The following is a 26,357-nucleotide window of genomic DNA, read 5'->3' as shown; positions in this document are numbered from 1 at the left end:
CTCCTGCACAGAGGTCTGACGATGCTGCATTTCTATGGAGTTAGCACACCCAGAGCTCATCTTATTGGCCAGAACTCCTGGTTCTTTTGGACTTCTGGATCCTAAAAACTCAAACTTGGATGGCACAGGTGTGTTAAATGCGGTGTTTTGTGCTTCTCTAAAGCTAAAAGGAAGAAGGACCAGGGCAAGATCCTTAGCATAGGGGTAGCAATCATAAGGGAGTATCCACCAAGACTTTCCACCAAGTCCTGTCCTGTCAACAAGGGGGAGCTCAGCAGCTGTCTTCCAGAATGTTCTGTGTCACACAGGCCATCCATTTTCCATCACTAGGAACAAGCAACTTCTACAAGACTTAGGCTAAAGGCAAATAGAAGGACCTAGTCAACACTGAGGTTTCCTTGGCATGACCAGGCCATGTTAATTCTGCAGGAACACCTCTCTGTGGCCTCCAGAAAACACTGATCTCAGAGCCTTGTGGGAACTCCTTGCCATGAAGGAAGGGAGGAGGCAACTGCCTAGGCAAAAATTAGCCAGAATACATTTGTAGCTTACAGAACCAGAAACCAATAAAACAAAACAACAACAAAAAAGGGTAAAAGAGTATTCTAGTATCTGCCTGTAACCTGTGAGGATCCCATCCAAAGTCTATCATGCATCTTTGCAGGTACAAAGGTAGGAGAAAATAGCCAACAGCGAATGGTTTCTGTGTTCAGTAACTCTAGTCTGAGGGAAAGTTGGAAACCGGGGGGCTGGTGGTCTGAATGTTGGTCCCAGCCTTGTCCACAACCGCTATGTGACTCGGGACAAACCACATCCTCACTTCTTTCCTCAGCTTCCTTGTTTGTGGGAACTGCCTGTCTTACCTCCCAAGGGCATCAAAGGACAGTAACTCCACCCAGACCGTAAACCCCTCGCCAGGAGCCCAGAGGACACTGCCAGGCACCATGGTGGGATGCAAGTCTTCTAAGACAGATTTGCCCTTCGAAAGCTAACAGCACAGTTAAGAAAAAAAGAAAAATAAACATTCGTCACCAATTAAAAGAAAGAGGCAGGAGCGGAGTTCCCAGAGATGAGCACGGGACTCAGTCTGCAGAGCACTCCCTGCCTTGGGAGATGCTGAAATGTGAGCTCGAGCTCGCCGCAGCTTGCAGTCCAGGAGGAATGAATCCCACAGAGAACCTGGCCCTTGTGACCAGACACGGGTGTGAAACCAGGGCAGCTATTCCAGGCAGGAAAGCCAGGGGCGCAAGGGTTTTTGTGGGGAGAGGGAAGTGCAAAAAGACAGGCTGGAGTCGCATCCCAGCAGAGGACACAATTCCTAGCGAAGGGGGTTCTCACCTAGTCCTTTCGCCAGGAGAAGGCCAGCAAGTCCGAGTAGCTGAGCGGGGAGCGTACGAGAGAGGCCAAGTGCAGCCTCCGGGCATTGTGCGAAGGCTAATTGTTATCATTGCTATTCCTGGCACTTAGGGCTGAAGCCCGGCATCCTGCACAGGGTGCCCAGATGGCAGAATAAAAACATTAAGACACAAGACAGGCCAGTGAATAATTTATATCAATTTAATCACTTCACAATACTCTGTACCCAGATGGAACTGGCAAGATAAGCCGAAGATCTCTGGAGGCTGAGCAACCGAAATCCAACCAACGCGAGCTTAGAAGGAAGAATCTTCCTCTACACAGATGTGCGGGCACACGCCAGCTTTCCGAGACATCTTGGCTTGCTTGACGGCAGTCCTGCTCGTCTTCCTTTCCCCAGCTCTCTCCATCCAGCCATAAGTGACAGAGCGGCCCCGGCTTCTCATGTAGCTCTCTGCCCACCGCCACATGTAAAGCATACACACACCCCAGTGGGATCACGGGATGAACTCCCATATGCAGAACAGTTCTGACCTTTCCACTGAGACCTAGACCCATAGCTCCGACTTCAGGTCTTTGACACCGAATGTGTATTAAAAGTTGAAAAGGCGTAACAGAACTCTGGAATCCTATCCTACCCCTGTTTCTTCCCTAAGTCCTTTCCATCTCCAAAAACACCACCTCAAAATCTACTGGACTGCTCAGGCCGAAAGCCTTGTGGTTGTCCTGGCTTCCTTTTCTTCCATCAGATCCACACCCAACCCAGCAGCACGACCCACAGCCCTACCTCCAGAAGGGAGTGTGGGTCAGGCACGTCCCCACTCACCGTACTACTTTCCCTTCTCTCCTGGGCTCTTCCTAAACCTTTACCTGGTCTCTCCTTCTACATTCAACTTCTAATAATCATTCTCTCAACAGCAAAATACAGATCATGTCACTTCCCTCCTTAAAAGCGTCCACTGCATCAAGACTAAAACACAAACCCCTCATTAAAGCTGTCAAACTCTGCCTGTTTCCTCCCCACCATCCGCGCCGCATTGCCCAACACACAGCACTCCAGCCATACACGCCTCCTCTCTTTCCTGGGACTTTTGAATTTGCAATGCTTCCCCTTCCTCCGTGGCTCTGCCTGGTCATCCATCCCAGCTTAAAGAGGCCCTTCCTGAAGAACCTTCCCTAACTTCCGATTGGCTCTTTCCTATCACTTTCTACCATACCCCTGATGGTATTTTCTTCTTTGTGTTTATCTGAAATGATTGTGTTCACCTCTTGCCTGCTTCCAGTTCATAAATAGAAGTTCTAGTAGGTTAGAGACCTGTTTGGTTCCTTGTTACATCCCCAGGGCCTGGTATTTGACAGGTGGTCAAATATTTGCAGAGGGACCAAAGCTGAAACAATGCTTCACCTGTGCAGGAAGCAGCCACATTCCAGCGGTTTCTGCCACAGTGCTAAGGTTCAGAAGAGCCAGACGCCTCTGGATTCCATGGGTCTGGGGAGGCTTCACAGGGAGGAGGCAGGATGGAGAATGAGATCTCAGGTGCATGCCCAGACACTGAGGAAGCCCAGTTTTAAGCACCTACCGGATAGTGGAGAGGAGGAATGGGGAGGGAGGCTGCCACACAGGAGCACCATTAACTTTACAGCATGGATTAGTCTACATTTCCCTTCTTCCGATTTTTCTAAGGGAACTTCTGAGCACCATAGTCATCACACCAAGTATTTTCTATTCATGGTCATTTAATCCTCTTAACCCTTCCCATGAAGCACTACGTTCCCCAGTTCTATAAACGTGGGGGCTACAGCCCGTAGAAGGCATGCAGCAAGGGCAGAGATCCTGGGATGTCTGAGGTCCTGCCTTTCCAACCACACTACACTGCATTCCCCACAAGACAGACCAAAAGCTCTAGTCTTTTGGATTCAGAAAAGTGGCACCAAAAAGGAGATGACCACAGGGCAGGGAAGACCGAGTCCACTGTAAACAAGCTGTTACACTCAATTTGGCTATAGGAGTGACAAGCTTTTATCCATAACATGAGCATGGGGCCAGAAACCCAAGGCAAAGTCTTCCAGCTCTCCACACTCCTTCCTGCCACTACTACATGTTTCCAAAGATAAATATCCGCGCCACTGTGTGGCTCTACCAGGAAATGCACACCAGGCCAGGGCATGCCACACTGCAGAATCATCAGGACTGGACTTCGGTTCAGCACGTCTGAATGTTCACTGCAATCCGCATCCAAGAGTGCCTCAACCCTGATAACCCCCCACTGCCCTCTCCTGGATGATCGCGTTTGAAAACCAGTCCCAAGTGCAGCCACAGCGGGGACGGCAGCAGGAGGCAGGTTTGACAGGATGTTTCTTTTCTTTAATTGCCAAAGATGTGCCAAACAGCAGCCCTTAGCCAGCAGCAGAGCTCATTTCTGCTAAGATGCTAAGACTCACTGCTAGGGTCCTTCCTTGAGCTGTGGGAAGTGAATGGAAAGTGAGGCCAGTTACGAGCTTGTGCCCTTACGGCGGCAGCAGTGGGTATCATACCACGTTCCCTTCCGACCCCTGGACAGTGAGGGGCTCTAAGTACCGCAGAGTAGGACCTGCCTCAGAACAATGGAGGCAAGAAGAGGAAGGAGGGAAGGGAGTAGAAGGAGGGGAAAAAGGGAAGAGGAGTAAAAGCAGGGAAAATGACATTAACTCCAAGCAACAGCATACTAACCAGAGGTACCCTCCCCCATTCTCTTCAGAAGTGAAAACCATGGGTCAAGACTACAGTGAGCTACCTCAGCCACCCCTTTACTTGGGTGTGAACAGCCTCTGCAGTAAGCAAACAAGCACTAAGGAGAGGAAGAAAAAAATCAAGGGTAGGCAATGACCCAACCCAGGATACATTCAGTTCTAATGCATGTCTGTCTACACGGCCAATTTTGTAAACCACCCACGGGGAAAAGGAAAGTATCAGGCACACACACGTGCAGTCAAGGCTCCCAAGCTTCTCAAAACTCTGACCTTGTCTGGACACACCAGACACCTGCTCTACCCTTCCTATCCCCATACAACACAGCCATAAGCTACTCATGTTCCTCGAAGTAAATAAAGTGGGATTCGATAGGTGGTCCAGATAAAACATTTCCAAAAGTTGGCCATGATATGGCGCTCACGCAGTGTGGTACTCTTTTCCTACCAACTGGCGTGAGCAGGAGTGTCTGGCTAGCTTGAACCACAGTACTCCACAGCCCAACATCTGCGCCATTGTCCCTGCCAAATCCTCCAAGAACAATCCGATAAGCAGTCAGAAGCTACTCGGATTTGATTTTCAAAGTTCATCCAGAATATTCCCAATTAAATAAGTAGCTTGGCAATAACTGTGATAGAACCAGTCGGGACATTAATGTCTCACTTTGTAGTACACTGCAAAATAAAGCAGCCCAATGGAGAAAACTCACGTTAAAAAAAATAATAATAATACAAGATAATACCACAAAATAATATTTTGGTCATTCTTATTCATTAGAAGCATTCTTAAAATACTCCATTCCTATGCCTATAAGGATGCCAACTGTCTTTATATGTGAGGGGCTACTCTATGTAGAGATTATATCCCTAATGAAGTGTCTTTTAAAGAAAAAAAATGGAGACAGTCAATGGCAGTAGGATCTCATTTGTTACAGTTAGTTTATCTTGGCCAAGTTGAAACTACCACTCTACACTAGTGACTGCCACTCTTGTCATCCATTTGTTCTGAGTTTTTTATGGTTTTTACTCATTATGAAATGCACTCTGGGGACCATTCTTCTATGGGTAAGGTTTATAACTTCTTCTTACCCATTCTTCTGTGGGTAAGGTTATAGCTCAAAGCATAACTAGGGTTCTAGGGGCTCCTGGGTGGCTCAGTGGGTTAAGCCTCTGCCTTTGGCTCAGGTCATGATCTTAGGGTCCTGGGATGGAGCCCCACACAGCACATCGGGCTCTCTGCTCAGCAGGGAGCCTGCTTCCCCCATCCTCGCCTGCCTCTCCGCCTACTTGTGATCTCTGTCAAATAAATAAAATCTTTACCCCCCACAAAAAGTAGGGTTCTAGAAACCAGAGAGGTTTGTTACTTTACTGCATGCCTAACTACAACTAGGGAACTATTTTCCAAGAGAAATGAACCTATAAACTCGAAGTGGTCCTGGATCCAGCCCCTTACCTCATGCAAACTGTGAGGTGCTAACAGGTAATCAAGAATATGAAGTAAAAGTTTCAATGGTCAAACACGCCAGGAATATTGCATGCCCCACTTATTTTTTTTTTTTATTTTTTATTTTTTTTTAAGATTATTTATTTATTTATTTGGCAGACAGAGATCACAAGCAGGCAGAGAGGCAGGCAGAGAGAGAGGAAGGGAAGCAGGCTCTCTGGTGAGCAGAGAGCCCGACATGGGGCTCGATCCCAGGACCCTGGGATCAGGACCTGAGCCGAAGGCAGAGGCTTTAACCCACTGAGCCACCCAGGCGCCCCAGCATGCCCCACTTATTTAAAATAGATTCATAATGTTCATCTGCATGTTAAAGGTTCAACAATTTACAAAAATCTGTTTAATCAGAATTCTCAATTGTACCTAAAAAGATGGATTTAAAGGAATGCAAAACCCTAAAAAACAAATAGTCCAGTAAAGAAATGGACAGAAGACAAGAACAGACACTTCTCCAAAGACATACAATGGGCTAACAGACCCATGAAAAAATGTCCAACATCACTAGCCATCAGAGAAAAACAAAACCACAATGAGATAGTGCTTTACACCAGCTAGAATAGCAAAAATAAACAAGACAAGAAGCAAATTGTTGGCGAGGATATGGAGAAAGGGGAACCTTCTTACATTGTTGGGGTGAATGCAGGCTGTTATAGCCAATCTGGAAAACAGTATGGAGCTTCCTAAAGATGTTAAAAATAGAGTTACCCTACGACCTAGCAATTGAAGTACTAGATATTTACCCCAAAGATGCAGACACAGTGAAAAAAAGGGGCACATGCACCCCATTGTTCATAGCAGCAAAGTCCACGTTAGCCAAACTACTGTGGAAGAAGCCAAGATGCCCTTTAACAGAGGAATGGATAAAGATGATGTGGTTCACATATACAATGGAAGATTACTCAGCCATCAGAAAGCATTAATAATTACCATTTACACTGACATGGATAGAAGTGGAGAGTATTATGCTAAGTGAAATAAGTCAAACAGAGAAAGGCAATTATCATATGGTTCCACTGATATGTGGAACATTGGGAATAGCGTGGAGGACCAGGGGAAAAGAGGGAAAACTCAATGGGAAGAAATCAGAGAGGGAGACAAACCGTGAGAGACTCCGGTCTCCGGGAACCAAACTGAGGGTTACAGAAGGGAGGGCTGTGGGGGGTGGGATAACCAGGTAATGGGTATTAAGGAAAGCATGTGACATGATGAGCACTGGGTGTTATACACAACTAATGAATTGTTGAACACTACATCAAAAACTAATGATGCCCAACTGAATGTTAAAAAAAAAAAAAAAAAAAACACAACCTCTGGAGAAAGATCCCTGTTTCATGAAATACATTTTGGGAACAAATACAGGGGAGGGAAGAGAAATTCAACAAAAGTCAAGTACCCTCTCTACCACCTATTTGCTCTGTGACCCCCAACCCCCACCCTAAGTTTTCACATTCCTACCTCTATGTTTCCTCTTAGGACTACTTTGCTGGTCCCTACATGTTACAGTAACACAGCTACTGTTCTCCAGTCAACACACACAGAACTGGAAATTCCCATGACAACCACATACGGGACTGGACAGGAAAAGACGTGCTCACAGTAGCACAGAAGGTGCCATGGCCTGGACTTACAGGGAGAGAAAAAGAGAACCAAGGTAAAAACATGGGAGCTTGGCCAATAATGGAGTTTTAGACAAAGTGGGAGCAGTCCCTTTACCCTAAGTCAATCCATCTCTTCATGGTCAAGGGAGGCTATGCCAGAGTTTCCAAGCTCAAGTATCTGGTTCCTATCAAACTTCAAATCCTGCAGGAGGAGGTCCTATGGGTGGATAGCATTGATGAATGCTTGGTAGCTTCTGAAAAGTGACTTTCAGGTCCCTGAGCATCTTGGGAAGCAAGTTTCCCTCCGGGTCCCTTTGCCCTTTGCATCACACTAGGCACATCTGCCCGTGCCATTCCGTCTCATTACACCGTACTGACAAAAGTGTGAAAGCATGCTTTGGTAGATGTAAAAAGGTGAACATTTCTATTTCGTGTCCCAGAATGGGATTACAGTATAGGTGCACACTACTGGCCCATTAGTATTCTGATGGACCTATCCACCTCTATATCACATAAGAACTTGAAAGAAGGCCCAACTTTAGTCATCAGGGAAATGCAAATTAAAAACACAAATTAAAAGCACTCTCCTCCACCAGGATATACACAGAGCAGAACAGCTAAAACAAAAGCAACAAGCACTGCCAAGGATGTGAAGCAATCAGAGTTCTCATACACTGTTCCTGGAAGTGTAAACAGGCACCACCACTTTGGAAATGTATTTGGTAGAATCTATGGCTGAACAGGACAGCCCCTAGCACACAGCAATTCCACTCCTAGACAGGTACCCTAACATGCATACATACGATTACCAAGACAGGTACAAGATTATTCCCCATGGCATTTAACTGTCACTAATTGGAAGTAACCCAAATATCCTTCATTTGAAGGGGCAAATAAATTCTAATATATTTACCTTATAGTATGCCATATGGCTACAGTAATTAACAAACTACAACTAAATGCAGCAAAGATAAATCCCAAATATAAGGTTGAGTAAAAGGTAGCAGATATACAAATATATACTCAACTATTCCATTTATATAAATGTCAAGAACAGGCTAAGGCAAGCAGTGGTGTCAGAAGTGAAGACACACTCGCTCTAGGGAAGAGTAGAGTGACTGCAGAGGCAGCAAGGAATTCTGGGTGTACTGCTAAGTCTCGGTCTCCATCAGCACTGATCATAGGTGGGTTCAGTAGGTCACTGTCATTAAGCTGTACTCTTACGTGTGTTTTCCTTAATAGGTGTTTTCATTAAAAGCTTCATAAAAGCAGCTAGTAGATTTTGCATCTGTTTTAAAACCTCTTCAATATTTGTTTCTCGAATATTTCAGTCCCCCCTCCCAAATATCTAAGATTCGTGTTCCAGGAAAACATGCCACACTTAGCCTACAGCCGTTCTTCCTCCCCAGGATTCTGTCACATACCCCCAGGGCAGAGCAGGTGGTAGCAGAATATACCTGTGGGCCACCCCCACCCCAGACCAATCACAGTCTTCCTACCTCCACTTGAAAGTTAGCTCTGCCTGATGAAAACCCTCTTCATCCCTCCCCTCTGGGCAGAGCTTCTTCTCCAGCCCCAGGATGGAGCAATCTCATTCTCTTTTAGACACCTGCCAATCTTCCCTCCAAAGCCCACTAACGGATACCACTCAAATGCCTGCCACCTCTTCTCTAAGGACATTTGTCACTCACCCAGGTCCCTAGAGAAGTCTGGCCCCAAGAGGAGGCGTGGGATAGGCATGAGCTTCTGTTCGGGCATAATGAGACTGTGTGGGGCAAAGCACCTGCTATTTCAACCTTGGGAAAAGGCCCAGCTGGGGAGTCTCCAAGGGCATGCCTGCTTTTCATTCTGTGTCATCTGTGTTGGGGCAGACAATCCTAGAGAGAAAGAGAGTACAGGGCCGTGTCCCAACCAGCTCTTGAAGTAGCTCAACACTATAATGATTTGATACCAATGATTAGGTTAACGACCCGCAGTTAACTGCCTACTAGAGACTGAACGTTTGTGCCCCCCAAAATTCATGTTAAGTCCTAATACCCAATATGATGGTATTTGGAGGTGGGGCCTTTGGAAGGTGATCAGGTCATGAGACTCCACACATGAGATGCGTGTCCTGACCCTCACGGAGCTTCCTTGGCCCTTCCTCCACAGGACATTACAGCAAGAAGACTGCCAATTAGGAAAAAGGCCCTCACCAGCCACCAAATCCTGGCTCCTTCATTCTGGACTTACCAGTCTCCAGAACTGTGATAAATCAATGTTTATCACATTGATAAGCCGAGTCTAGGATATGGTTACAGCAGCCTGAAAGGGTGAAGACACGACCCTTTCTCAAAGGCCCTGCATCTAGGTATAAGGAGAAAATGTGAAGGAAGAGGCGGCGAACACACGATCTCCTCCCGGGGAGCCCCTCCAGGCCCTTACCTTCACCCAAGCAAATGGAACACGGAGCCCCTCTTCACTGCTACACCCATTTTCCCACCTGTCTCTTGAGCCAGTCTCAAGGGCTCTTGAGCCACAGCTTGCTCCCAAGCAGACATTTTTATCAAGTATGGCGGGGCAGGCAGAGACCCAGGGTAACTTGTCCCACAGCTGCCCCCGAGAGTCATGGTTGATAAGAGGCCCCCAACCCCCAGCGTGCCTTCATAGGCCAGCCACATTCAGAGGGAGCCTCCTGAAGGAGCAGGTGCTAGATTAAGACCATGGGCAGAAAGAGAAGCTGAAAAAAATACTTCACCCAAAGCCTGCTTGGGGTCGTGCTAAAGAGTAACAAACGGTGGAATATTTGTTACCTAGAGCCCCACCCAGGTACTAGAGTGAGCCACATTCTCAGGCTAAGTGGCCTGAGCAGGTGCAGAGGCACAGCTCTCCTGCCCAGCATGTCGGAGTGTGTCTGCAGCCCAGAGAGGGTCTCTGATGGGCAATTTGAGTCCACTGTCTGCCCTTCCCATTCTGTCCAAGGGCCTGCATTTCATTTCCTAGCTAGGGGCTAGGAAAATCTTTTTCAGGACTCTAGGAGGCAAGCAGCACTTGGAAGAAAGCGAGGAGTCGGCTGAGGTTCAGTCATGCCTTCCAAGGAAGCATCTCCTGTGTTCTCAAGCGGCTCTGCCAGTACTCCCTTCATCCTCCACCTTTCAACACACTGACAAGGCCTGCATTGACGTCAGCCTTTCCAGTGGTTCCCCTCCCTTGACTGGGGTCAGCAGCCCTGGGGATAAGTTATCCTGACCCATGGTCATCAGCGGATCGGTGGGCAATGCTGGGTGAAGACGCCCCATCCCCAGAGCCCAAGGGACTGTCTAGCCCATTCTCCCACATAGGAGGATCCTGAACCCTTGGGAAAACAAAGATCTATTTTTAACTAACTTGCTAACAGCCAACAAAAGCTAACTGATGGCTCAGGCGGCTGCTAGTTTTTCCACATTCTCTACACACAGGTGATTCATCCACAAGTGACTGTAAAGGTGGTGGGAAAGGGGCGAAAACACCATGAGAGAAGAACATCCCCATTGTCAAAGTGTACAAACCCTGTACTGTGACAGAGAAAGCACTCTCCAAAACAAACTTATCCTACTCGGAGGCTGGTTTAGGAGTTTGGAAGGGGTCAATCAGGTACCCTGAGATACAAAAGACTTACACAGAAAAAAAGTCTTATTTCTGGGAAATGTTTTCAGTGCAACTCACACTTGCTATTGGGGTTCACATATGCAGGCTTCTCCGTCCTCCCTCCATTTAACCTCTGTTTGGGGGGAGGAGGGGCACCAACCTGGATTCCAGAAATTTTCCGTTTTCTACTGAGAAGCAGCCACAGAAGGAAGAAGTGTTTATGGCTAGTCAGTGGCTCTTCCTGCCCCATCGACACCTACTTCACGTTCCCCAAAGTCTTGGTTAGAGAGCTTGAACTCTTACCAGAAGGTGATGCGTTTAGTTTAGCAATACTCCCTACTAAAAATGCAAATACACCTCTATGAACGTGGTATGCTGGCAATTCACATCCTTACAACAAATCTGTTTATGGCCATTTGGAGGGAAACAGAACAGTTGAGAGCAGCTGCTCAGAGGAAACGTCTTTAACATGGTCAAGCCAACCTCAAAAGTGATGAAGCTCCGGGCCTCTGAAGGAACCAAGGGCCGGAGGAGGTTTGAAGAGAGGGCAAACGTAACAGGAAGCAGGCAAAATGCTAGATAGCACCATCCCCTCTAAACCACAAAACACACCCTATAGTCAGTCTCCAAGACCCAGGTGTCACTCAGCCTCACAGAGGAAAAGTATTCTAGCTCAGGTGCACAACAGACCAAACAGGCTGACCAAGAAAGAACCCCCTAAAGATTTCTAGAAGATAATCCCAAATACATGGTTAAAATTTTTTGTGAACACTTATCAATATTATTAGAGGTCTCTTACACTTAAAATGCATTCTTAAAAACTCACACTAATTCAAGATCAAGAGCCTCGCTCTGGACTCGGCTTAACGCTAGGGCTGTAAGCCAATAGATGAAATACACAACTTCTAGATCACCGATCCTTTCTACCTAAGAGACACTGTCTGGCCTTGTCACTGTAGAAGTGGAACCTAAATTTCACCCAGATCCCCTCCCCAACTGCTTTGCCTCCTACGAGCTCAGCCCTAACTCATGGACACGCATTTCAGTTTGGATATGGAACTCAAAGCTACCCCCCACCAATACCATAAAGACTCAGATTGGAGGAAGAAGGTGGCAGCTTAGCAAGCAGGTTGCTGAGGATACAGGAACACCAGAGAATCAAAGATATGAAGACAAAGTGGAGAATTCATTCTTTGTTTGGGGACATGAACTTCACTTTCAATCACACCCTGGAAGGCTTTCCTCCATCTGGCCAACCATTCTGAAAATGTATGAACTCAATTACAAGGTTGCTCCCCAAGGCCACATATCCCTAATGGTGAGGTGGGGGTAACCCTCTGTGCAAGCATCACCCCCCTTTGACCCACAGAGATCAGCAGCAGTCTCTAACTCTTCCATCCTCGGGCACCCCGCTCCAGTCCATTAAAAGGGTGATTTGCAATGTAAAGCGAATTACAGAATAGGACTCTGTCATTTCCCTGAACAACTGCCACAGAAGTGTCACAGCAAAATGACTTCAGAGCCAGACTGTCTGCCTCTTTGCTGTGTGGCTCAGGCTGGTTACATAACCTCCCTGGGCCTCTGTCTATCATCAGGTCCCTCTGGTGCTGTCGATGGGAGGAGACCAGGTCATAGAGTGCAGCGTCCTTAGAACAATACTTGGCATTGCTTAGCTAACACCTAGTGGCGAATTTCATCCACTCGAGCCTCTATTTCCTCCTTTGTAAAGGGAGAAGGGGGGGCGCACAGAATGCCTCTGTCCCCTCTTAGTCCTTCACCCAGGATGAATTCTATGTCAGTTCCAACAGAGCAGAATAGCTGTCCTCTATTAGCTTTTCCTTTCTGGGTTATACTCCTTTTTTTTTTTTTAACCTCCACGTTAAGCATTTTTGTCGTCATCTCTGGACCATTCTGTTATCTGTCCCTCACAGTGGATTGGTTGATAGAAAAATGTGTTCACCGGGAATCTAAAACCCACCATTTGAGACGGGGACAGGACCCTGAGAAGGAACCGCTAACTCCCTTTCCAAATCCATTTTTTAAAAATCTCTGGCCGAAAGAGGATGATTGGTTTGGGCTTACATACCCTCAAGGCTAGGGAACTCATCACTCACAGCCGGTCTGGCTGGAGGCTTCCAGAGTTCTCTGCTCTACCTTCTGGGAACTTGTGGCCAGATCCATACTACCAGAGGACCTAGATGCTTGCTGCGATGGACTGACAACAGAATTAACTGGCTTACGGTTCAGAGGACCTTAAATCTTCCCCTGGCTTGAACAAGCCCTCTAAGCAGTAAGTGGGGGTAAATATCATTCCATCTCCAGCAAAAGGAAGGGACCGAGGAAGCAGGGCTCTGCAAGTTTAAGGGACAGGCTCACTTGTCCTGTGCAACTGCAGGATCAGGACTAGAACCCATATTTTCAAACTCACTCCAGGCAGGGACTGGAAACTCACTTTCCAGTCATTTCCACCGCCCCCACACCACCCAGTTCAGAGCCACGGCATGCCCACACAACCCCCTGACGTGATAAGAAACATCACCATCCTCCCAGCCCCTCCTGCTTCTTCCGTCTGCAGCATTCATCATGAGTGGTCAGCGGCCGCTTCCCAGCACACAAGCGATGCAACGTGTTAGTTTAATTAGAAAAACCAAAAGTGTATCAGGAAAAGCATGCACACATATTTTTTAGAACTTCATAAAACCCCAGTCTGTAACACCTAGAGTCCTCACTAGCTAGTGACCAGCCCATGTCCACTCCCAGGCTGAACAAAGATCACTTTATCCACATCCTTTTCCAAAGTGGTACCAGCCACTCACCCATCACCGCTGTCTTAAAATTACGCATCCTGTGACACTGAGATAACCAAACTGGTTGAAACTTTAAGTTACAGGGCGATGTAATCACCCAGTGCTAAGATCATTTAACACGCGTCGGCCGTCCGTGACAGAGCTGTGGCCCCTGGGCAAGGACAGCCCCTCATAAAACAGACACCCGCCTCGCTGGAAGCTCCGGAGAAGCCATATTTCCCATCTCAGCTTGGAGCCTCATAACAGTTAACACAGGCATGGCAAATGGTCAGGGGACACAACTATCTTACCCATTCGCCTCTCCTACCCCACAAATTGCCATGCCTCCGGAAATGTCTCCATCCCCCTTCTGTGGGCACAGAGTCCCCTTCACTTGCCCCAGGTTTTGGGATGCTGCCGTCTGAGCTGACCCTGAAGCACTTGCCATCACGGTAGAGCGGGTGAAGAGCGGGGGAGCCCAGAGTCAAGTGTTCCTAACGGAGCAAGGAGAGAGGTTGTGGCCACTTGCCCTGGGAAGATGAGGAAAGCAGCCACGCGTTAGCACCAGCACACGGGGCTCTGATCAGAACTTCAAGGTCTCCCACCAAGGAACCTCCCCAGCTGCTCCCAGGAAAACTCCTTCCAGGTGGAAGGTTTCTTTCCAGGCTCTTCGTTATTACTTTTTTTTTTAAAACTTAATAAATCCTTTTTAACTCTCAGCATACAGGGAGAAAGTCTCGTCCCCATCCTGATTAACAACGCCACATTAATAAAACATTCTTGGATCCATTAGCTGGAATAAATATTTAAGCACCCATGAGGCAGGTGCCAGGACAGCCACGTGGACGATTAAGACAGTCCAGGCACCAGTCCAGCGGACCGGGCCTTCCCAGGGCTTGGCCAGGTCTCCTCAGCCCTCTGGGGTCACGCAGTAGTCTCTTTGGCGGGGATGCCTGTTCAACAACGTCTGGGCAAGTCCCCAGCCTTACAGCGAAGCCAACAGAGATTCTCCCTCCAGAAAGGTAAGGACACTAGTGCAGCAGGCCAGGCCCCAAGCATTATCTTGTTGTGCGCCCCAAAGAGAGCCCAGTGAACACATACCATAGGCAGCCACCCCCGATGTGGCTGGAAAGTTGTCAATTGTACAAAACTTTCTAGGTTTGAGTATAATGCAATGACATGCGAGAGTGGGAAAACGAGTCAGGTGAGAGCCAGGTCATCGGGGGGAGGGGGCAGGGGGTTCTGATCTCTGGCACAGAAACGTGACCCATCAAATCCCAACTACTCATTGAGCCTCACTATGTTTACTGTTGTGAACCTCTAGCATATCATGGTTTTTTAAAAAAAAATTTTAAATAGGGTGCCTGTGTGGCTCAGATGTTTAAGCCTTTGCCTTTGGCTCAGGTCATGATCCCAGAGTCCTGGGATCGAGTCCCACATCGGGCTCCCTGCTCCTTGGGGAGCCTGCTTCTCCCTATGCCTGCCTCTCTCTCATGAATAAATGAAATCTTTAAAAAAAAAATTTAGATGGGGTGCCTGGGTGGCTCAGTTGTTGGACATCTGCCTTCGGCTCAGATCATGGTCTTGGGGTCCTGGGATTGGGCCCCACATCGGGCTCCCTGCTCTGGGGGATGCCTGCTTCTCTTCTCCCACTCCCTGTCCTTGTGTTCCCTCTCTCGCGGTCTATCAAATAAATTTAAAAAAAAAATCTTTAAAAAAATTTTAGATATAAAATATTGTAGATTTTTATTGTAGATATTTGTAGAGGAGTTAGAGAAGATATCCATATTCCCAACATACAGTTCTTACATTTTACACCCTATGCCTACTCATTAACCAACTGAGCCACCCAGGTGCCCCTAGTAGGGGTTGTTTTGTTTTGTTGTTATTTTTTTTTTTGTGTGGTTTTTTGTTTGAGGGAGGGTGTGCACGCATGAGCGAGCAGGGAGTGGGGAGGAGGACCAAGAGAGAGAGAATCCCAAGCAGGCGCCCAATACGGGGCTCGATATCATGACCCTGAGATCATGACCTGAGCCAGTATCAAGAGTCAGAGGCTTAACTGACTGAGCCACCCAGGTGTCCCCATTCGGTTTTTAAAAACAAACAGGAAGTTACGGTGTAGGGTTCTCTCTTCATCCCAGTGCCCTCCCTCTACCCAGAAGATCACCATGACCTTGACAGTGGACTGACTCCCTCACATCCGTGTCAGTGCACCATGACTGCACACATACCCATAAATGCACACTACAGGTTGGCTGTGTACTTGAGACAAATGGTCGCATAGAGGATATAGTCCGTATTCTGTCCACTCCCCACCGAGATGGCCCTTGTTACACAGGAACCTGAGGCAGTCGTCTCAGTAGTCCACTGGATCTGTGTGCGCCACGAGTTATCCAGCTCTCCGACTGCTGAGCCTGGACTGTATCCCAACATTACTCAGAACCTACCATGTATGCCACACACTGTGCAGGTACTGAAGACCTAAGAAAAGAAATTCTGTAACACTCGCCTGTGGGCCAAAAAGAAAGAGCTCCCTTGTGGAAATGCCAGTGTTGGAGGAATCGTGCTGACCACGCCAGCAGCCGTGGGTCTTTATGTGTAGAGCTCAGGAAGGAACAAGGCTTAGGAAAGGAGCCTAGAGGTCTCATGTGGATAGGTGGAGGCCAAAGCCACAAGCACAGAAAAGCAGGCCAACGTAGCATGTGACGAGTCAGTCCACAGCAACACGAAACTTAAACATCGTTTTATGCCACTAAATGGAGCAGTTGGTATACAGCAACAGAGAACCAGAATAGAAGGTCACTCTATAACATCCCCAGATCAGACCAGCCGGGAGTGATGGTCCTCTCCAGCAAGTCCTGCAAGAGATCTGCAACCATGGCAGGTCTAGTGGCCAGGGACGCGGCCGGGATTTCAGCCTTCTCCCAGCATCCTAAGGGCGCCTTCCTGAGGCTACAGCCGGGTAGGATTCTGAGGTTTGCCAAGCAGCTGCCTGTTCATACCCGAGCTGCTCTGGGAAAATGACCTTGCATCGAACAGGTGGTTGTAAAGCCAAAGGGTAATAGAATTATATCGTGCTCGTCCGCATGTGTCCATCAGCTCTGCAGACCTCAGTGAAAACCATCACGTGAGCACGTGAGACCAGCCACAAAGAGGCGCAGGTGTGTCCCAGGGCAGGCGGAAGGGCCGGGGAATGACGCACAGGGCGCCCAGCCCAGGTGGTCAGCTCAGCCCAAGGAGGTGCCTTTTGCAGCAAGGAAGGCCTTTTGTGAGGAAAACAGATGCGATGCTAGGTGCACGAAAACCAAGCACCCGCTTTATAGTGGGGAGGAGGGAGAACTTCCACGTAAACCCACCAAGGAGACAGTACCGAGGGCCCCAGGAACATAGGTGACGGCGTCACCAACTCAGACAGCGATTCCACCAGCTGGAAAGGGAAGAGCAGCTCTGGTGAAAAAGTAACACTGGAGGCAAGCTTTAAAGGGCCTGCAAGGACAGGAAATAGGCGTCCTGGGAGGGGAGGCTCACGCAGGACACACAGCAGCAGCCAGGCTGGGGCGGATGGGCCGGCCTGAAGGCCGCTGTTGGTTCGGCGTACAAAGGACAGTAGGCCTCGGTCCGAATCCTAGCGGACCGGGGAGGACGCTGAGTGCCACGCCGAGAACGAGGACTTCACACCCTACACAGCTCCTCAGCATCTGAGCCAGATAAAGGGGCAAGCAGAACGGAGCCTCCGGAAGCTTCACGTGGCAGGTGTCTGTGCGAAGAGCTACCAGACACACATGCGATGCACATTCCTTTTGTCACCACCCCAGGCAGCTTCAACAGAGGTGGCAACAGTGGGGAAACCAGAGGCAAAGGATTTCAGGCAGCTTGAACATCCTTCTAACAAAAAAAAAAAAAAAAAAAAGGTGTTGTTCTCTGTTTAACTCAAGGTTAGCTCGTGAGGAATAGAAGAGACAGCAACGAAATTCCTTTTAAAAAGCTACATTTTGACACATCCTCTTGCACAACCCCTCGTCCTGCCCTGTTTCAAGCTCAAGCCTGTACTTCAGAAATTGTTCAGTTTCCCTAATTACCTGGATTACACATTTGAGCACATGGTCATTTAAAATGTATGCATTCGTGGATGTATAATTTATACTCCCCAGCTTCCAAAAAGGACTTGTGGCAAAGCAATTCATTTCATACTGTCTTTGCCAGTCACTGTTCCGCATATGCACCTCATCTACCCATTTCCAGAATAAACTTCTTGGGAAGGATGGTATACTATACCTCTTTGGTTTCTCCCAAATGCTCACCGACAGACTCTGGTAGATTGATTTCTCTTGCCTCAGTAATTGCGATTGGGGAAAAAGTGTCTATTATGTCCATTATTCCTGGCCAGTTACCTGGTCTTCCAGAGGCAAGTCAGCTTTCTTTTTAAGTACCATTTGTTCAAGTTCATCTGAAGCTCACATTGTAGGAACTCTTTTTTAGGGGTTCGAAATATGAAAAACCAACCAACACTTCCTCTGGGGAAAACTTATTTGTCCCCCCCAAATTATGTTGAAACTTAATCCCCAGTGGGACGGTGTTTGGAGGTGGGACCTTTGGAAGGGCATCAGGTCCCGAGCAAAGCCCTTACGCAGGGCTAAAAAGACCAGAATTATCCCCTTCCTGCTACATGAGAAAGCAGGGAGAAGACTGTCTGGTCTGGGCCTTAGCAGACTCTTGGACTCCCCCGCCTCCAGAATTTGGAGTTTACAAGCCACTCAATTTGCGGGATTCTGTTACAGCAGCCCAAATGGACAGAAACAGAGGGATTCCAGGAAACACTATCTATAGGATGTTGACTAACATCCCTCATCCATCTAGAACTCAACAAGCAACCTCCATATGCTCTACAAGCCGCATTTACATTGAACTGGGAAATCACCATGACCCCATCATAGGGGGGTTTTCTGCTGTACTCCTGGCTCCCTTTTTAAAAATCTTTGTTGTTATTTTAAACCAAGATTTCAAAAAAAAATTTTTTTAAATCAAAGCAGAGAAGCCTCCTAGCATTTTATGTACCAAAGTCTTCCTACAACTGACCTGGCATGTGTTACAATGCAACACCAGAGAGTTACTACCTCTTGGATCCATTCAGAAAGAACCACATTGTCTCACCACTTCCCCTACAACACAGTCCCACATCCTTCTACAGCGTTAAGTGACGTTTTCTTTATCAACATGCAAATAAGCTGGTTCTAAGTTCTAAATGTGGAACTCAGAATTCACTTTTGCCATAGAAACCATCCTAGAAGAAATAGGTTCCCAGGACAGCCCACACAACCTACATACCCCAAACAGAGTAAGCCTGCTTCTGCAAAGAAGGGGATGTCCAATCAGCCCACAGCAGATACGTGCCTGGGGACTCTTGTGCCACCTGCATAAGGGAATGGTCCTAAGAGCGGGCCCTGCCTGAAAATATGGAAGGGCACCAGCCCCACGTCTGCCGATGGAAGCACTGCAGCCACTCGTCCCTGGCCAAAGGCAACAGGCCTGAGTCCTCTAGTACCACTCAGAACTGGCGGTTTGAAGACGAGTTGCTAACTAGCTGGCAGCGCCCCTCTTGGCAGCTCTGATTCACCAGGGAGCATTTGGCGAATGTATGGTGCGTGTCCCCCCCAACCCTCCCGCTACACCAGGTCACGGTTCTGTAGCACTCCATCGGCTCAGTCCCCTGGGGCATTTACAAACATACGGGTTCAACTTATTCCCATACCTGCCCTTTTATTCTCAAGTTCAATTCCCACAAATATGAAAAGCTATCACTACCATTTACAGATGGCACTTTCATAGTATTCAACGTACACTCATCTCATCCCTTAATTCCCACGACCATCCAGCAAAGTAGGTATACTCAGATTAAGGGATGCCTCTGCAACAGAAGGCGACTGGTAGCCCCAAACTTCAGCCCAAATCTAGTTGCTATTCTGTCGTCTTTCCTAGGGGTACAGGGAACTGGGACAGGAGGCCCTCAGGGTCCACAGGCCACCATTTGTTTGTCAAATTAGCCACAGGCCCAGAGTCACCTGGCTCACTGCCATACCCTGTGCTGCGGGGCTCAGGAGCCCCCGGACTGGTGTTCAGTGTCTGCTCGCAGCCTCTCCCCATTCAAACTCCATTTACATACAGGTTTGTACTAAAAAGCTCCCAAAACTTCAAACACACTAAAAGGGAAAAAGGGAGGAAATTAGACAAGGAAAAGCAAAGGTCTGGCCAAGGGGAGGATGTGCTTGAGCCATCCTCAAACGCCTGAGAAACAAGAGACCCAGTCAGGGCCGCCCCCCACGGGCATGTGCGGAAGCACAGCGGAGCCCGCCACCAGGAGCCTGGGGCTATTTCGAGCCTGTGACTTCATGAGGCTCCAGCATCTGTGATGCTTCTGCAGGTTTCTAATTTCAGCTGCAGAGACAGAGTCCAGGAAATGAGGCAGACATATCTTAGGGCCTGCAGAAACAGAAAAATCCGAGTGAATAACCAACCGCCTGCCCTGAAGGGATTTCAAATAAGAGGCTCGAAAGATGGGAAGAAAAGATGCGCAGAGGAAGTGGTAGGCAAGGAGCCCAGAGGGGCGGACACAGCCCTGAGCCGAGACCCTGAAGAAGCATGAAGCCAAAGTCACAGTGACGGGTGAGGCAGGAGAAGGCATCACTGGGCCTTCCGTCTGAGAAATGAGAGAAAAGACACAAAGAGCTTCAGTGACACACCGGGGATTCACACAGTGTAATGGAGAAGGGAGATTAGAGAGCAGAGCTCCTGCTTCTGGTCATTGTTCAAGCCTACCTGAGTAGAGCAGGTGCGTTTGAAGCCCATGGTTTGGGCCCAGAGTTAACAAAAAAGCACCCAGTCTGCTCAAAGAGCTCTAGAAGGGTTATAAGGTGCCATAGAAACTGTGGAGTTCCTGGAAGGAGTTGGTCAAATGCTTAGCTGGACCCTAAGTTTGAGCTTTCCAACAGGGCAATATTCAATTTTGTAAAAAGCCACCACTGTGAATGAATGCCAGTGACATGCTGGAGCTCAAACTGAAATTAAGGGGGTAGGAAAGGATACTGGAGTCAATAGGAACAGAACACATTAAGCAGACACTCTAATATTAGTTGACTTACTGAATCATTGAATAAATGTCAGGACTGTTAGGCTCCAAAAATACTTTACTTTCAAGAATTTGAAAGCCTAAGCATGACATAAAATTCAGAATCCATTAAGGAAAAAGACTGATATATTTGACAGCATTCATTATTTTTTAAAGATTTATTTTAGACAGTGCATGTGAGCAGGGTGGCAGGGGAGGGGGAAAGGAGAGAGACAATCACAGGCAGACTCCCCAGTGAGCGCACAGCCTGGCACGGGGCTCCATCTCACGCCCCTGAGATCAGTACCTGACCCAAAACCAACATTCAACCAACATTCAACCCACTGAGCCACCCAGGCACCCCGACAACATTTTTTTTTTAAAGACTCTCCACAAACAGTTTTAAGATCAAATGGCAGAAGAAACATTCACCAACTGACAAAGGTTTACTATCCATTATTTTTGAAAAGCTCCTTCAAATCAGGTACAAATTATGAGCAACCTAGAAAGAGATGATACCAGGAACTACAAAGAGCCAGTCAACATAATAAAGGATACCCCACCTCCACCATGATTCAAGAAATGACCATCAAAGGGGTGCCTGGGTGGCTCAGTGGGTTAAGCGGCTGCCTTCGGCTCAGGTCATGATCCGAGGGTCCTGAGATTGAGCCCCTCATCCAGCTCCCTGCTCAGTGGGGAGCCTGCTTCTCCCTCTCTTACTCCCCCTCCCTCTCTTGCTGTGTCTCTACCAAATAAATAAATAAAATCTTTAAAAAAAAAAAGAAAAGAAAGAAAAGAAATGATCATTAAAGATGCTGTTTTTTTAACCTATGCATTTGGCCAAAAAAAATTTAAAAGCTGATGATACCAAGAGGTGAGGAAATAGGAACACGCCCCCGGCTGACGGAACCGTAAGAGGAGGACACCCGGACAGCCAGCAGCACCTGTACGGGATGGAGTCCGCAAGGGTGTGGCCCGCAGCATGGTCTGTTGTTGTAAAACTGGAGAACTGACCTAAGTCTCTATCAACAGTGAGGCGGGGGCTTGGGGTTTAAGAGCATTCACGCAGTCATCCCTGTGAGTCTCATAGTCCTGAATAGTAGAGAAGTACATGTGATTTGAAAAGATAATCGAGGTATATTAAATGGAAGATATAAGTTAAAAACATATGGAGTATGATCCTTGTTTTAAAAAAAGACACCTATGGAGACATGGTCTGTGTATGCAAAGGGCTGGTCTGGGAAGTGTATCCCAAAACTTGAATTTCTCTCTGAGCAGGTGGGATTAGAGGGGAGAAGTGCTGAAAAGGAGGGGAAGGTTAATGAGGACACTCATTTGGTTTTCTGCATCTTTCCTGTTGTCTATCATACTCCTGAACTCTCTGGGAAGGAATTCAATCAAAATATTAAAGATTCCATAATGAAACATCCGGAAAATGGTGGTTCACCCTGAAGGGAAGGAATAAGCCATCCAGGGGAGACTTGCAGAGATGACCAACCCCCACCACCATATACTCTTTCCTCATGACAACACTTTGTGCAAAAAAGGAAAAAACTACCAACAGATCATTGTTGATTTTATCAAATATTTAACACAGACCAAATACTCCGGTGTCCTTAGACTTCTTCACCCATGCACCTGTACGGAACACATGATGCCGCTTGATGCAGTACTAACTGTTAATATTGACAGTTAACTATTAGACCAACAAAAACTGAAGCCAGGGCTCGCTTCCTATGAACCTGCCCAGCAACAGACTGACCTACAGGTTTTAAACATTTCCTGCACAGCCTCTCCCACAGCGGGTCCCTCTTCAGCACACCCATTTCAAGAATAAAAATAAAAATGTACTCTCACTAAACTAACTTCTGCTGTCAAAGTCTGCCTGTCAAAGCCATTTATCCTCTGAGGACTGATGCCTTGGCACAGCCAACAATTCGGCCCATGAAACAGAAGTGAGAGGAATTACTTGCATATTTCCCTCTTCAGCACACCGTGGCCTACATTTAACCCATAAAGTCAGGGGACTGAAGTAAGACCTTTTTAGTATCATGACTAAAAACAGCTTGGGGTGCCTGGGTGGCTCAGTCATTGGGTGTCTGCCTTCAGCTCAGGTCGTGATCCCAGGGTCCTGCAATGGAGCCCTGTGTCGGGCTCTCTGCTCAGTGATGGGCCTGTTTCTCCCTCTCCCACTACTCGCTGCTTCTGCTCTTTCTCACTGTCTCTGTCAAATAAATAAATAAAATCTTTATAAAAAAAAAAAAAGGACTAAAAACAGCTTTATTCCAGTGGCATTTCTTCTTCTCCACTGGATACAGAATGAATCAGGCAGGCATACACACAGGGCTCCATGAGTGAGGACAGGTGTCCTCACTGAGCCACAGACACGCCCATATCTAGCCTCCTTTGCTACTAAGGCAACCATCTGTGAGGCTGGCTGACTTCTTCCGAAAGGATCTACGATCATCTAAGAGACAAAGTTAAAAGAATGAACCCCGTGGCCTTGGATGACGATCTACTTGCTCTAACCACCTCCGAGGAATGTTCCTCGGTACAGAGGGCCTTACATCAACAGAGCCACCAGAACTCACACGCCCCGAAGTGAGTCATGCCATTCAAAGCAGTCTTCCAAAAGCCCAAATGATGGCTGCTACAGCTCCTAAAAAAAACCTTCAGAGACATTATTCTTGAGTATATCCCTCAGGGGTAAAAAGGTTGTCTCTTTAGTGACAATGGAGTCATGTGGAGATGTGAGTAGGTCCCAAGGTAGGTCCCACCCACCTCTGAATCCTCAATACTCCTAATACCATCCATTCTCCTGGTCACCAAGCTCAGAACCTTGGAAAGGACTTTCCTATGCCTCCACACTCAACAACTAGATGACCAAGTCATGTTCTGTCCAAACATCTGAGAATGAAGGGAAGCATTAGGTTGAACCATAAGAAATAGCCCCCACTTGGCCATTTCTGACCTACAGAAAGGCAGCTTTCCAGGACTCACCTACACCAGGTCAATATGCATAAAGTAGGCATTTCTGGGACCAAAAAGGACCTGCGGTCACCCAGCATCAAAGCCATCACCAAATCCTTTCCCACCTGCCTCCCCCACCACCTCTCCCCTGTGCCATGGGAATCTTCTTGGTCCAAACATTTGCTCTGTTCCTTTCAATATAGATTGGTGGACTGGCCCAGTCTCTCTCTAACCAGTCCTACCGGCAGCTAGTAGATCTACCTTCTTCAAACACCCACCTGGTGTTGCCAAGGTTCAGGAAGGATCAGTGCTCCCAGAGACCCTTTGAGACCAAACATCCTAGGCTGTTGTTCAAGGCCTTCTGGACTCAGACTCTCCACTGGCCATGGTTTCTTCTCTCTCAGCCTGACCTTTAAGTCCTTGGTCACTGGCCTGGGCACACTGAATAGCCTTCAGAAAAAAAAAAAAAAAAAAACGGAAACGAAGACAAAAATTCCAATCCCCTCCCCACGCTGCCTTGCCTTCCTGCTCCTGCCGGGGCCCAGCACTGCACTCTATCCTAGTTCCTCAGCATGCCGCAATATACCAACGACAGTCAGACACCGTCGGCTCTCTGCTCCTCTGGGAAGCCCCATGGAGCCAGCAGACCCTGTGGCCTCACCTGGCACCCACCCACGGGGCCAGTGTGACCAGGCACTGTCATTGCCCCATGTAGTTAAGAGAATCAAATCAAATTACTCAATTTCCTGGACAAGCCAAGTAAATTTCAAAATCCTGCTGCTGATATGGTTCCCTCTTCCGGGAATGTTCCTATCCCTCCCCCATCTCATCCTCTTGAAATCCTCCCCATCCTTCTTAAGCCTCTGACTTTCCTCCCACACCCATTCCCCACAGATGAACCTTGCAAACCCATCCTGCCTATCTCGGGGCATGCCAACGCATCTGGCTGGACCCAGAGCTATTAATACTCTTGTCTCAACCCAACTGAAGGCCCCAGGAAAGTAACCCTAACCACTCTTTTGATTCCCAAGCTAGGACACTACCTAGCCCAACCAAAACATTCAATAAAGACTGAGTGATACAGCCGAAACCTGTCCAGTCCATGTGCAGCTTATAAAATGTTTGGAACACAATCCAAAGAGAATTTCCAAAACTTAAGCAATAGCAGTGTGGTGAGAATATTCCTAAAGTTACTTAATGCAACAATAAAACGTATCTAGACATGCAAGTTCTGGTCTGTGTGTTAACAGTTCCATTGCTGTACAGTAGCAGAACGTGGGGCTTATTTCTCAGGCAATGAGCACGATGGCTATGTAGACGGAATAGGCAAAAAGTCTTGGTTCCCCGTAATGTATCATCAAATGAGACAAGCCAGGTATCAGAGGAGGAGAATCAACATCTAACACAGGTCCCAAGACTTCACAAGGCCTAGAGACAAACCCATGACAGCTCATGAAGCAGGTACAGCTGTCAGAGGACCAGGTGCCAACAAAGAAGCCAGGGCAACAGACCACAGACCCTGGGGAAACTAACATTCAAGAGGCACAGAGAGGGCACAGTGACAGCAACAGGAAAGGAGACAGTAGGACTTGGGATGGCAAAGGAACATCATGAGCCAAGAAATAGATATGCAACCTTAAACAAAGGGGAAACTCCATACTGTTTGTGCCAAAGAGGTCAGTAGTGTGAGCCAAGAAAAGACAAGACTGACCAGCTTCCAACAAGTCCAAGGAAGAGACCACCTCTCAAGATCAGAGTCAATGACTCGCTGCAGTGAAGATATTTCACACTCCCCCACAGTGTAGTTTGCTTGTATCTAACGTTCTCCATCAAGCAAGACAATTTGTTCGTTTACTTAGGACTATCCTTTGAGTTAATACTCAGATTCATGGAGAGAAATGGACTTCAAGCAGTGTACTAGCTCATAGGTGCTCTGCTCAAACGGTTTCAGGACCAAGGTGGCCACTGGGAATTACTGCTTCAGAGTTACCGGCTGCAAACCCAGGCGCCATGTTCTCTGGATTCCAATCAAAGCAGAACATTGATGTTAGATGTCCCAGTCAAAATCAGTGGTGATACACCCACCAAGTACCAAACTAGTCGTCATGAACCCAGAGACGAGAGACACACGAGCCTCACTCCAAGTAGCCCATAAACCACAACTTAGCTTCAGAAACACGGGACTATTCAACTGCGTGGCAAAGACCGGAAGTGTGATAGCACAGGAGTGTGGCAAAGGCTGCCGGAGGTGGCAGGACTTGAACTGAAGGAACAGGCAACAAAAGGCTTAGAAACGGGAAGGAACTAATGTCGACGGACACAGTAAGTGCTCCCGGAGGATCCAAGCAGGGAGTGACAACCGCCTGCTCTTGGGCCACAGGTAACTGAGGTACGAACAGAAGACCATGGAGGGGTGGCTTGTGGAGGAGGGCAGGTCAGGCCCTGCACCTTGGACTCCCAGACCAACTCCTGCCATTCAAGCAAGGCCCCAAAGTGCCAAGGCCATCTGCTCCCTCTCCCAGCACCCAGCTCTTCGTCCATATTGCCCATCTTCACCCTCCCCTGAAGGAGAGAGCGCAGCGGCCTCTGTAGGAGCAACCCCAGCATGGCGCGAAGAGCAGACTGCTCTCTGGCTTCAGTACAAGGTCCCCGTTTCATGTCCATTTAACCCATCTTCTCTGAAACCAGCAGAGACAATCCACAATCCCAGC

At 47.8% G+C, this 26,357-nt stretch overlaps 1 protein-coding gene across 4 annotated transcripts in view; it reads right to left on the bottom strand.

The window, feature by feature from the left end:
* MYO5B (myosin VB) overlaps positions 1–26,357 on the bottom strand; it is a 339,234-nt gene that overhangs the window by 212,305 nt on the left and 100,572 nt on the right. The window contains exon 1 of one of the 4 annotated variants that reach the window (XM_032310011.1): positions 23,925–24,084. The exons of 2 other annotated variants lie outside the window; for them this stretch is intronic. In XM_032310011.1, coding sequence (XP_032165902.1) covers positions 23,925–23,984 — 60 coding nt within the window. In that variant the 5' untranslated portion in view covers positions 23,985–24,084. Of the gene's footprint in view, positions 1–18,650; positions 18,735–23,924; positions 24,085–26,357 lie in introns of those variants that run through there. One more of the 4 variants, XM_032310012.1, reaches the window with a different exon arrangement.

Source organism: Mustela erminea, chromosome 13 (assembly GCF_009829155.1).
Source record: "Mustela erminea isolate mMusErm1 chromosome 13, mMusErm1.Pri, whole genome shotgun sequence".
Taxonomy (NCBI): domain Eukaryota; kingdom Metazoa; phylum Chordata; class Mammalia; order Carnivora; family Mustelidae; genus Mustela; species Mustela erminea.
Note: the sequence above shows the minus strand (reverse complement) of the source record. Positions and strands in the feature narration are given on the sequence as shown.